Source organism: Hippoglossus stenolepis, chromosome 3 (genome assembly GCF_022539355.2).
Source record: "Hippoglossus stenolepis isolate QCI-W04-F060 chromosome 3, HSTE1.2, whole genome shotgun sequence".
Lineage (NCBI taxonomy): Eukaryota > Metazoa > Chordata > Actinopteri > Pleuronectiformes > Pleuronectidae > Hippoglossus > Hippoglossus stenolepis.
Genome location: NC_061485.1, coordinates 11,115,579 through 11,128,686, shown reverse-complemented (window position 1 = coordinate 11,128,686; position 13,108 = coordinate 11,115,579). Strand labels below are relative to the sequence as shown.

Below are 13,108 nucleotides of genomic sequence, written 5' to 3'. Positions count from 1 at the left end.
CGCACGCACGCACGCACACACACACACACACACACACACACACACACACACACACACACACAGACAGACAGACAGACACACAAGCACTTGTGTAAGTCCATGTCAAATGTGGGTTTGCTGAAAGATGAGCTTGGCAGTGGAAATCGTGATCATACTATCTGACTCAGTCGTGAACAATGAAGTGAACTCAGCAGTGGGCAAAGGGCAAATATATGAAAGCGTGACTCAGCCATGACTTTCAAACCTGCCTCCTGCAAGTTCTAGACACCATCCCTTATCTGAACACTTGTTCTTGTTGTTGTGAACGTGTCTGACTTGGACAATCTCCTGCTGTGTTTTTCTTATGTGAAAAGCAAGGTTTGGAGAAAGTAGATTGTCAACCCAATTGTCTGGACAAGTGGGTTTATTTTCTTGAGTGGGACATCTCAGGAATGTCTTTACAAATGGCTTCAGATTGGCACACCCTTTCACTTTCACACACTTGTACTCAAGGATGACAGATTTTGGTGTTGAGGTTCAAAGGTCACCATGACCTCATGTCTGTCCCATTCTTGTGAACACGATAAATCAGGAACAGTTGGAGCTAAATTTCGTTACACGTTGGCCTGAACCAAGCATCTTCAAAATGTTTTTCATCTTTCTACAAAAAGATCTGTTTTATTCTATTGGAGATTAAGTGGAGTAAACAGACTTAAATATTTCCAATGCAGGCACACACAACTAAAGCATGTACAGCAAGTAATGCTTTATAGTGTTTGGACCAAAAAAGACATTAGCACACATCTGTCTTTCCCTGTGTTAAGTCCCTCACCTGATAAGCCCAGATGTGCAGTAAACAACAACCAGACATGTTCTCATCTACCATCGCTTAAATGTGACGCCAACTAGAATAAATCTTTAGCCTATTTTAGCATTTATCATTTTTTATTTTACAATAAGATGTTTTCTCGCGGAAGAATCACCTGCATCTGTTGGAGTCGTACAGATGACCACAGATAACGCTTTGCTGCACAGACGTGTTGTAAACCATTCCACTTTCTTAATCCAAATAGTGGTGGTATAACAGCTTAACAGACCCCCCACCCTCACACCCCGACACCTGCCTGTGTATCTACATGTGGGGGGTAAAGAGAGAGGTATCATCGTAACTTCTAAACATAAACCAGAGGCCCCTGGAATGCTGAGCTGATCTAATCAGCTTTTTTTAGCGATATGTTCTTCCTCTTAATCAGATCCCTTTTGTTTAATATGTTTACATTGGATCAACACTGTTTGGATGGTATTTTTCTATGTGGACCACCGGAGATGTGAAGTGGTCATTATTTCACATGGGATGTCTCTGCTTTGGGTCACTGTTTTGGGTTGTCATTCAGTAAGGATAGGGAAATCACTCCTGATGCATGACTGCACCTCAGCAGAGGCAGGAGAGGCGGGAGTAGAAGAGAAAAGAGCTGTGTGGCCGTCTGGTTGTTATCACAGTTGATTTGTGTATCTATTAAAGCAAGATTTACTGCTGCTGTTGGTTTAGTACAATAATGTAACTTAGAACACTAGAGTCCATCCTTACTTTCCCATCACCCTCAACCTGTCAAGGTTCCCATGGTTGCTTCTCTGTGTGATTAGTGGCCCCAATGTTAATGCTCAATGTCCCACAATGGTTGTGGATGGGAGTATTGTCAGAAGTTGGCAAGATGAAAAGTGGATGATTTTGTGGAACGTCATAGGATTTGGCCATGCTAACAGTAGGATTAGAGCTAGCATGAGCCCAATTGTGACCTCAGCACTTGGGACATCACTCCATGACTAACACTGTGTCTGAATTCACTCACTACATAGTGCGTACACCATTTTGTACTGGTGTCCAAATGTTAAGCTTTTATACCCTATATAGTGCACACGTTTTTTTCCCACAATGCATCATGACAAGTAGTGTATAACTGATGGTCACTAACTGAGCAATATATACCATCAAGCATTGTGCTCATGGTGGAGAGACAAGAGGAGCGAGAGCATCAGGAACAGCCCGCCCTGTCGTGTGCGGCAAACAAGTTTATTTCTACATTTAAAGATGATCATTTAAAATTTACTCTGGGATTTTCCACTGGTCGACGTTGAGGTTGTTGCTCGTCATAATCCTTCTTTTCCCGATGAGCTCTCTATGTAGTGCCCTATATAGTTATCTCTATATAGTGAAGTAGGGAATAGTGAATGAGTGGGTGATTTTGGACACAGCATAAGGCCACATTCAGACAGACATTTGCTCTTCATTAAAACACTGCCAAAGGCTGGGTTGGTGGTTGTGTTGTTTCATGTACCAGTGAGGCAGTGAGGTGCAGTTGTGGGAATGAGCCTGAATATATGAGACTGGCCGATGCTAGCATCTTGCCAGGTGACATCACGCTGTGTTGCAGCACGAACGGGAGTTTCCTCTCTCCACTGTCGCCATTCGTGTTCACATTGTCTGAACTGTTGGGTTTCTCCATATGTCAGGGTCGTGACTTTACAATGTTAAGTGCCTTAACATAATATATGTTTTGATTTGATGCTTTACAGATGAATTGTAATGAATTGAATTGACCCAGATGGTAACTAAGACAAATTACAATCTATTATATGGTTATTTATTCCAAGGGTAAAAACTAAATGGTATTTTCTTGACTCTAGTGATATATAATGTCTGTCAGCAATCCTATAATGTTTTCATTGATGTTCAAATCAACATTTAAAGTAGAAATATTGACCATGCAGCTGAAAAGTCAGTTGGGGACTTTTAAATTTCAGTAAAGTTGATTTGTTTTACTTTGGACCAAAGTCTTCAACTGACTGACCGAAAAAACATAAAAAAGATGACGACAGCATCTTACACTTGTGCAGTTATTAAACGAGGATTTAGAAACCTCATTATCCTCTCACCACTAGGCTTGTTGTAAATAGTATTGTGTCTACACCTGTTGCCTGTGTATCAAATGTGATCCACTTAATGAACCAATATTATAATGAGTTCTATCAAACACCAAACCATCTCAACTGTCAGGCACAAGAGTGAAGAGGAGTGTCTGTTATGGCTGCCACTCTGACACCACTCAGACGTCCACCTCTCTGTTTTCCTGCCTGCTCTGTGCAGTGCTATCAGCTTGCTACTCTGTATTTATAGGCAAAAACACTTCACAGCCACAGAGAGCTCTAATTTAAGTGTGTAACTAACAAGGTAGAAATGAAGGGAGGGAACTTTTAATACAGGCAGTGCAGATAGTTGTGGCCACGACGTGGAGCTGAGCTTTTTCCTGGCCAACGTCATTGTTTTAATTAAATCACAGCTGTATCATAACTGCTACTGTAGCACCACATTTAGGATTGGTCTCTTTTATTGTATATGTTTAAATCCTCTCTTTCTCGCTCTTTTTCCTTCTTCCATCTTTACATTCTGTGCTCTGTCTGCTCTCAATCAGTTTCCCCATGTCTCGCTTCCATGCATAGGGTAGTCTGTGCCACGGCTGACGGTGTTGGGTGGAATGTGGCTCAACGCTCAGTTTTTAAATAGCATCCTAGTCTGAATCAGCCGCTCCTAATAAGGCAGAGGGCAATGACACTGGCCCCAGAATATCAGCAACCACCTCACTGGGCATAAAACTTTTCCTTCCCTTGATAGTAAGATACAGGAGCTAGAGAATCCAGAGAGCTGCTTTGAATCAATTTTGAGTCAAGATAACAGGACAGTTCGACTGTAGGCACCGTCAGCAGGATTTCAGGTTGAGCTGCAGCAGTGTTTATATTTTGGAGCAACCGTTGCTTCAGTAAGTTCAGGATATCATTGGGCGAAAATTGCCCAAAGTCACATGTGAAACAACCATGGGTTGTAATTTCCTCTGTAGATGGGGTAGCAAGGCGCCCTCACAGAATTCAGTTGTTGTCCAGTGCACTGTGGTTGTGTCAGGGTATTTTTATCACTTAGGTTTTCTTGAACACTACAGTCCCAATAAGAGAAGAGTCAATAAACATATTGCTATTTGATGTCTCTGATTATGAACTGGCACTCACACCAATAATCTTCAGGAGTTTTGCTCAATGCATTACTGCTGAACATGTATGGGGTTCTATACAACCTAAAAAACAACTTTAATTTTCATGTTCTAAAAAATCTATTATATACTCACAGTTAAAAAGACAGAAAAGCTCCTTGACACTTTTTGGAGAGCAGTCATTTCATCCATCTTTGTTTACAATCTGTGGTGCAGACCTATGTGTAGATCAATCATTACACCATGTGATTAAATGATTAAATGAATTGTCACTGATGTTCTTTCAGGATCCTGGTGGGGGCGCCGCAGGCAGCAGGGCTAGGTCAATTGCGGGGCAGTCGACCAGGAGCCTTGTTCAGGTGTCCGATCACACCAGAGGAGTATGACTGTGAGAGGGTGGATATTGATGGAGAAGGTGAGTAAAACTGAAATGATCAGTCAATTAATGTACAAAGAATATTCGCACACTATTATATTATATATAGATTTAGGCACTTTTAAAACATACCCTCTGTTTTTTTTTATTTTTCCACTGAGAAAATCCTTGAATTTAATGCAACTTCCTTCCTTTTGTTGAATCTGGATGTAAGCCTTCAGGTCCACTGGGTGGCTGCAGAAAAATGTGCACATTGTTATACCTTTTGTTTTCAAAACTAACTATAAAATGTATTTCCTCTACATTTCCACTTTTGCGTTTTGCATGTGCATCACATAAAAGAAAATTTACCTTGAACTTGTATAACTCCATTTCATAACAACGTGCTATTTGCTTGCGTTGGCTCTGATTCTAATTGGTTTACAATATGGACCATGTTTGCTGTTTCCTTCTGTGTTTTCCCTCAGTGAATCTGGACAGAGAGAGCAAAGACAACCAGTGGCTGGGAGTGACTGTGAAAAGTCAGGGGATTGGAGGGAAGGTGGTGGTGAGTAAAGACCACATCATGTAACTTCATTAGTGCAGTAAATCACAGAGAGTGATAATCTACTTTGTTGTTTTGCTGCTGTCAGTCATGGACATACATTCCCTTGGATCCCATTAAATTAACCTTTATAACTTATTTTGTCATCGCTCCCTCAAAAATTGTGAAAATAAATATATTGTGCTGTTGCCTGTCTCTTATCAGACCTGCGCTCACCTGTACGAGCTCAGGCAACGTGTGAATCAACCCTCGGAGACTCGTGACCCCATTGGACGCTGCTACGTCCTGAGTGAGGACCTGACGGAGCGCGATGACCTGGACGGAGGCGAGTGGAAGTTCTGCGAGGGTCGACCGCAGGGACACGAGCAGTTTGGTTTCTGTCAGCAGGGCCTGTCTGTCAGCTTCACCCCAGACAACAACTTCATTCTGTTTGGTGCTCCGGGAACATACAACTGGAAAGGTACGGTGTCTCGTTGGCCTTCTGAAGGGTGGATCATAGAAACAAAGCCTCGCAAAGCATTACAGGCATGTTTTATAAATATAGATACTTTTAAAAAATTTCTATACCTCTAGGTGGCAGCAACAAGCATATTTAAGGGATAGTTCACCCAAAAATGAAAATTCAAGTCATTATCTACTCACGACTATACCAATGGAGAGGTGTCATCCAAGTGTCCGTAAGACCCAACATTCAAATTAGACTCGAAACGACTTCATATACACCATGTTTTCAGCCTAAATGTCCTATGATATCCTCCTCTGGAGCCGCATTCACGTTTAAATGCACACACCTCAAAAGCATGCACCCTTGGGCAAGACCATATGTCTTCACCTAAATGTTATGGCCAATGTGTTTGTTATACATTTGTCAGAAATTGGCCACATTCAGCAGATAGAATGTGATGTTAGATGTTTGATCGGTATCTATATGAAATACTTACATTTTATTGAACCCCGTACTTTGCATTGATTACTCTCGTTTGCCATCACCATGTTCAGAGTTTTCTCTGATTTATGACTGAATAATGAGACAATTATACTTATTTGGTGTCTTGTTAAGATAAAAAAGAGTTATATTGAAACAATGACATGTATATATGGTAAATATAAAGCTACATCCAGCAGCTGATTATCTTAGCATGTAAACAATCTAATTAAAGACATACTACTGACAGGACTCAGGGGGGAAGAAATTGATTCAATAGCCAATCTAGTGATTGGACAGTGAACCTATGCAGAGCAGCAGCATCCAGTTAATCAAAGAAAGTACTGAGATTTATCTTCTTCAGTCATATCGTCATCGTCTGCAACAGAAGATTAATGCTATGTTTTACTGTATATTTTCCTCTGCATATATACAATATGAAACTGTAATTATGCACATGTGCGTGTATTTTTGAAGCAAAGAGCGTGAGGGTCTGTAGCTCTACGTCTTCTGTTGTTGCTTTCCTGTGTCCTCACCTATTTCCATTCCAGGCGAGATGCGCGTCCAGCTTCTAAACCAGACCCTGCTTGACCTCGGTTTCTATGACGACGGACCCTACGAGGTGGCCGATCAGAAAGAACTTAATGCTCAGCTCATCCCTGTGCCTTACCACAGTTACCTGGGTAGGATCTGCCCTCCCTGCTCACTGCTGCCAGTGCACAGGAGAGAAAGCGAGGGCCGGAGGAGGGGCGACACCAGGGCTCAGACTGTACCCCAAACAGGACGGACACAACCACAGTGGCTACAGCAACAGAAGCAACTGCTTTTGACTGGTGGAGAGAAAATTTGATTTAGTGTCCCTGTAATTCCCTACTAAGTATTTCTGCTGTGACTCATGAGGCCTTGTGTAAGACTCCTATAACATTTTCTCATATGAATGTGGGTGGACTTGTCAAATACGTCCAAACTTATTGTGGCCTGACATGAATTAGAAAAAAACAAAACAATGATGTCACCCTCATGCCATCCACCGCCCTCTTCTAGAAATGAAGCATGGGGAAACATGTCAAAACGTAATGTGGGTGGTGTCCAGTGTCAGGCTACAGTCTGAGCCATGAACGTCATCTCTCTACTGGGTACCCAGTGGTTTCCAAGGGGAAAGAAAAACCCGCTGCGGCACCGCAAAGACAAAACACCAATCAATCACAGCCTGTCTCACCTGCACCTCCCTTCTCCCCCTTTTTTCTCTCTTTTCACTCTTTTTTGTTCTCCTCACCACCCCATCACTCCCCTCCCGCACTCTGTACGTCTCTCTGTCTTTCTCTTCCTGTCTCGGGCCGTAGGGCTCTTGTTCATGGCTAGCCCTGTTGAAGATGCACTGCTGTACAAAACTCTGGAGCCCTCCAGCCGGCCCACGCCATTTGAGGACGTAGCTCATAATAGCTACTTAGGTTTGTAGGCGTGGCGTGTTGTTGTTTGGACCGGACTGGGCTTGTAGTGGAAGTAGTCCCACCCTCTTCGTCTTAATCCTGTCTACCTCGTGTCTGCGTGTATAAAATTTAGTGTGTACAACATGGGACAGTATCACCTTCGCTGTAAAGAGACAACCATCCAAAACCAAAAATCTACTATAAACCCTTTTATTTATTGTTTTTTGAAGATGATGTTTTTTTTGGTTCCGTCTTTAACTAGAAGCCTAATTTTAAAGATGGTTGTCTCTTTTCATAGCAGCAGGTGTTTGTCTGTTCTGTCTGTAGATGTCTGTCGTCTGTCGCGTGTCGAGTCAGTCTGCATGTGTGTGTCGGTTCGAAGCTTTCCAGGTGGCGGTGGTTTTCTCGTGGGTTGTCGTCGTTTTACTTATAAAAAGGGTTCAACTAACAAACAAGGCTACGGGTCTGGTGTTCTGAGCTAATATTAGTGTGCTAACATGCTCTCAATGAAAACGTACTGATGTTCATTGAGTATAATGGTTACCGTGTTAACTTAGTTTAGAATGTTAAAATACTAACATTTTCTGATAGCACTAAACACAAAAGCTAACACATAGCGGAGGTTAGTTTTGTCGCTACCAAAGTACTGGACATTTTTTTATATTTTGACCTGATGATGAAGCTAGATAAAAAAAATCAAGGATCACCAAAGTTATGACGATGCATCGTCATGGATACAAGGAACAAGATATTTTCATTGGATAAGTGAGAACATTGATCTAACGTCAGTGCTGGGGGAAAGTCAGGGGATCACAAAACTCAGTGGTATCCTCTGGGGACCATGAATGTTGGTATCCAATATCACAAAAATCTATCCTGCAGTTGTTGACATAGCCTGTTTCATGCCCTGTCCACACTAGTGGGAATATTTTGCAAAGTGAACTTTCTTCTATGCGTTTGGGCCTCTCATCAGATTTTATACAAATGCTTTCAGATTTTCAGAAAACTTGTATACAAAATACAAAAATGATGTCACAGGCGGGTATATACTGGCTTTTCTACGTTTGCTTAGCATTGCTAGGTCTAATTAGAAGTTTGCAGCTTAATTTAGCACTACCACATTACCGGCATTCGCAGGCCACTGCCATGCCCAATTTATACGTTTTCGAAGTTACCACCTCCAAATGAGAATAAGCTCACTGAGCATGCTCACAATGTTCTTCTGTTGTATTTGACAGATTGTTGATGTGGACTTTATCGCCACCTATTGGCCTGGCATGCTAGTTTGAGTGGATTGTATTTTGTGTCAGAACAAATATCCGCAGTAGTGTGGACAAGGCCTCAGTCTGGACCAAAGTGGTGGATTACCATTTGTTTTATCAAAGAAAGTATTCTTCTCATTTTTTGTAGATAATCTGTCGATGTGCAATGACTCATCGTCGGGCTGTTTTTTATTTGTTTACAGTTATCATGTGGTTCCTATCACTACTTTTGACTAAGTGTTTGGATCTGCAATAAATCTCTTTATTCACATACCTCCACGCCTGTTTACCCTCCCACTCACCGTATTGAGCCGTCTCCTTGACAACACTAATTCCCACATGACCTTCTAGCCTCCATTTATAACTCACATGCTTCCATTGATCCTAACCAGATGATATGCCACACCTGCATGTTTACTAAAATGACAGACAGTGTTGTATATATTCCAGAAGTCTTTTTCCTAAACTGTTGTTAAATCTCACATGGCACAGGATTCCAGTTGTTCCTTTTTTTACTATACTTGTATACAAACAGTAAATCTATCAACTGGTCTATTTATCCAAGGAGCAGTGCTGGATATAAAAGGCATACATCTATTTTTACCTCTGTAAAGGCTTAAACAAATCATAAACAAAAAATCTATTTAATAGGGTGTTGATTTAACTGGGGTGTTATTAAAAAGCCAGATTTGACCCATTGAGGTTGTTACATTTATTGCATCTGTTTCCAGGTTTTCAATATCAGTCCCCTAAATACGCCTTTTCCCTCAATATCCATATTATTATGGATAATAGAAATGAACGAAAACGTTGAAAAATGCCTGATCTCTCAATGTTAAGGAAAGTGAAAATTATTCTTAATCTTAGATCCGCAACAAATTTTAATAGATTCTTTCCAGACCAATACCACACCCTTCCACTGAGTTTCTAGGTAATCTGTCGTGTAGTTTTAGCGTAATCCTGCTAACAATTAAACAAATAAACAAATGCAAATGACAGCATCACCTCCTTTGCAGAGGTATTAATACGGATTACATGGATTTGTATTGCCTTAGAGTTGCAATATGACTTAAAAAAACTAAAACAAATAAAAAATCCCTGCAAGAATAACATGGGACCCAGTTATTGCAAATGATTTCTTATAGGCCAGTGAAATGAAGTGAGTCCACACAGTTGATCGAAATCACTATCGTTGGTCCCACCTTTACTAGGCTGATGCACGGCCCCACCCCCTTTTAAAAACCCTCTGCGGCCCTAAAGCTTCCATCGCTATTTAGTTTTACAGTGTCGACCTTGTCGTAAGCCTGTGTGTTAAAAGCCGCCCTGAGTGGAAAAAATAGCCCGTTCTCTCTGTCCATTGGGCTTTTACAGGAATTGAGATGCAGACTGTTGCATTCCACACCTGCCACCCTGGAGCTGCCCACTGTTTGTCTCTGTTTTGTCTCCCTCTGCATGTTTACTCAGCACTAACAAATGTCCTGATAGATTATCCTCCTTTTTCACACCCTCTGCACGTTTTTCTTTTATGAACCAGTGAAGCAAATGCATGCGACTGCTTCTGCTGAAGTAAAATGTTTGATATGATGTGCCATTTTTCACGGCTTGATCAGAAAATATACACACACACACACACACACACACACACACACACACACACACACACACACACACACATACACACACATACACACACACCAACCCTTCCCCCTTCCACTTGTTCAATCCCTTACTTTACCTGATTTACATGCAAACACATCCTCACATTCCTTCACACACACACAAGCTTACAGATGCACACTACCACAATCCACACTCGCACAAAGGAGGAGATGCTTTAGGCCATAAATCTGATTAATATCCACTCACTGTGTTTACACACTGTCTTCACCAGAGGCAGCTGATTCAGAACAACAAGATCATGAATCTCAGGAGACATCATACATCTCCCTGTGCCCTTCTGCTCTCGCTGGTGGATGCACAACCGCTCGCTCTCCTCCGACAAACGCAGCACACAGGACATTCATACCCCTCATGAGTTTGGCATAAAATCAATAGTCACTTAAGGCACACATTTCATTAGTAAGAAGATGAGCACTACACGCTACACTGAGAGGAGATTAGCCTCTGAGACCCATGCTCAATACTAACCCATGACCCTTCCTCCTCCTCCTACACTCTGCCTTCCTTCTCCTTCTCCTCCTTCTTTTTACAGGGTTTTCTGTGGACTCAGCCTTCGGGATAACGAGTCTCGGAGAGCTGACTTTTGTGGCGGGCGCACCCCGGGCCAATCACACAGGGGCGGTGGTGCTGCTGAGGAAGGATAACGTGTACCGGCTGGTGCCACAGCACATTTTCTGGGGGGAGGAGCTGGCATCCTCGTTTGGGTACTCGGTAGCTACGACGGATCTGAACAGGGACGGGTGAGGAAATGCTGAGGCCTAGATCTTAGAGTTGGTGGCAAGTGGGGTGGCTATGAGAAGGTTGTTGGGTCGATTCCCTGGACTCGCAGGAAAAGATGTGGGCTGAAGTGCCCTTACGAAATGTTGACATTGACAATTTTGGCTGAAACCCTTTTGCAATCCTTTAAAAATAATATTGTACACAAATTATTTCCGAATATTTTATTTTTTCTATTAAAAATGTTGAGAGCGTATCTCTAACCCTGTTTCTGTTCCTGTTCTTTAGCTGGACAGACCTAATTGTCGGAGCTCCCAACTTTTTTGACCGTAAGGCCGAGATCGGTGGAGCCGTTTACGTGTACTTGAACCCCTTCGGTCACTGGGACGATCACGCTCGGCCGATCCGTCTCAACGGGACGTATGACTCCATGTTTGGGATGACGGTCAGCAACATCGGAGATCTGGACCAGGATGGATATGGAGGTGAGAACAATTGTATCCAACTTAAACCAGAGAGTGTTAATGACCTCCAGGTGTTTGTCATTCAGGGAAGTCAGAACTCATTAATGCAAGTGTTGAACTTTGTATTTTTATGTGTATTTACTTACTTTACAAAACTGCTAGATTATGTAATGTTTTGTTAAATTTGTAGGAATTCACGATTATTTTGTATTTACTTTACATTTTATTTTATACTATCATTATTTTATTTGCATTTAACTTAAACACTATTTGAACGTGCCGTGCATTTGATTTGATATTGAAGTTGAAATGTTAGTGGGAAGAATTTACTTGTAAATATAAAGAATTGAATAGATTGTGGTCTCTAATAAAGCTTTGATCCTGTAGATATTGCTGTCGGAGCGCCATATGATGGTGACGGCAAAGTTTTCATCTACAGAGGATCAGATTCTGGAATTGAGACGAAACCTGCTCAGGTGAGTTTCACAAGACGAGTGAGTAAATGGATAGATGAAAAGAGGGATGAAAATGAAAGGATTGCATTCAGGAAACACAGTGATTATGACACTAAACTAATACAGACTATTGATACATGTTTCTTATCCCGTCAGGTGCTGGACGGTCGGGACTTTGACGTGAGACGTTTCGGATACTCCATCTCAGGTGGTCTGGACATTGACAATAATCAATATCCAGACATGGCAGTGGGCTCTCTTAACGATTCAGTGGTTCTCTTCAGGTGAGAAATGAAATACATCTAAATGAGATTGTCAATAATATCAAATAGCACATTCAACGTGAAACCCATTTTAATTATTGGAAAAATCATGATCAGAATCTAAAGTTGCCGTATGTTAGAAACACAGTCATTACCATTGCAATCTGTTTTAGCATCAGTTGGTTGTTATTTGTGCTACCAATTAAAAAGTGTTTTTATGTGTCTCTAGGTCTCGTCCAGTCATTCATGTAATCAGAGATATATCTATTGATCCGCAATACATTGATCTGGAGCAGCACAGCTGCAAGGGCAGACAAGGACACTGGTAAGAACTGATAATGTCATAAAACATCCAGTATAACTTAACCAAACCCAGATTTCAAAGGTTACTTAACCGATATTAACTGCTGCTAAGTGTCGCACTGGTACCAGCATCTCGGACAAATGGTCAACCACACCTTCCCCAGGCTTTGTGTTCTCAGCAAGGTGTTATGTATACGGTCCTCGGGTGTTGCAAAGCCCAATGAAAGTGGTATCCAAACACACAACTAGAAGCACAACTAAACAAAGTGACCCTGTGTTCAGTAGAACCGCGTGATCCAGGATCTGCCAGGGTCTCCCTGTGTCTGTGAGGGTTTTCTGTGGTTACTCTGGCTCCATCCCACAGTCCAAACACATTGAGATTGGGTTTAGGTTAATTGGAGGCTCTAGATAGGTGTGAATGTGACACTCAAAGGATAAGCGTTACTGATCATGGATGATGGATGTGTGCAGTAGAGACAATAAAAAAAGAAGCCTGTCCACCCGGGTGTCAAGTTTATACCACTGCTGATTGGACCTTTAGCCATGTCACTTTATAAACGTGGGGAGGGCCAATGGTTTTACAGGGGGGGGGGGACTAACATGCACATGTACATGCACTAACATGAACGTGTGCCCAGACTGGCAACCAAACAAAGAGCAGAGAAGCTCA

General features: G+C 41.9%; 1 protein-coding gene across 4 annotated transcripts in view; it reads left to right on the top strand.

The window, feature by feature from the left end:
* Window positions 1–13,108, top strand: part of itga7 (integrin, alpha 7) — a 36,579-nt gene that overhangs the window by 13,294 nt on the left and 10,177 nt on the right. For 3 of the 4 annotated variants that reach the window (XR_004694895.2, XM_035150587.2, XM_035150577.2), the window contains exons 2-10: window positions 4,307–4,434; window positions 4,863–4,942; window positions 5,144–5,399; window positions 7,208–7,315; window positions 10,769–10,976; window positions 11,242–11,438; window positions 11,805–11,893; window positions 12,029–12,156; window positions 12,365–12,460. Coding sequence is in view for 3 of the 4 variants with exons in the window: in XM_035150587.2 (XP_035006478.1) it covers window positions 4,307–4,434; window positions 4,863–4,942; window positions 5,144–5,399; window positions 7,208–7,315; window positions 10,769–10,976; window positions 11,242–11,438; window positions 11,805–11,893; window positions 12,029–12,156; window positions 12,365–12,460 (1,290 nt within the window). In the remaining variant the exon portion in view is untranslated. The other variant, XM_035150596.2, reaches the window with a different exon arrangement.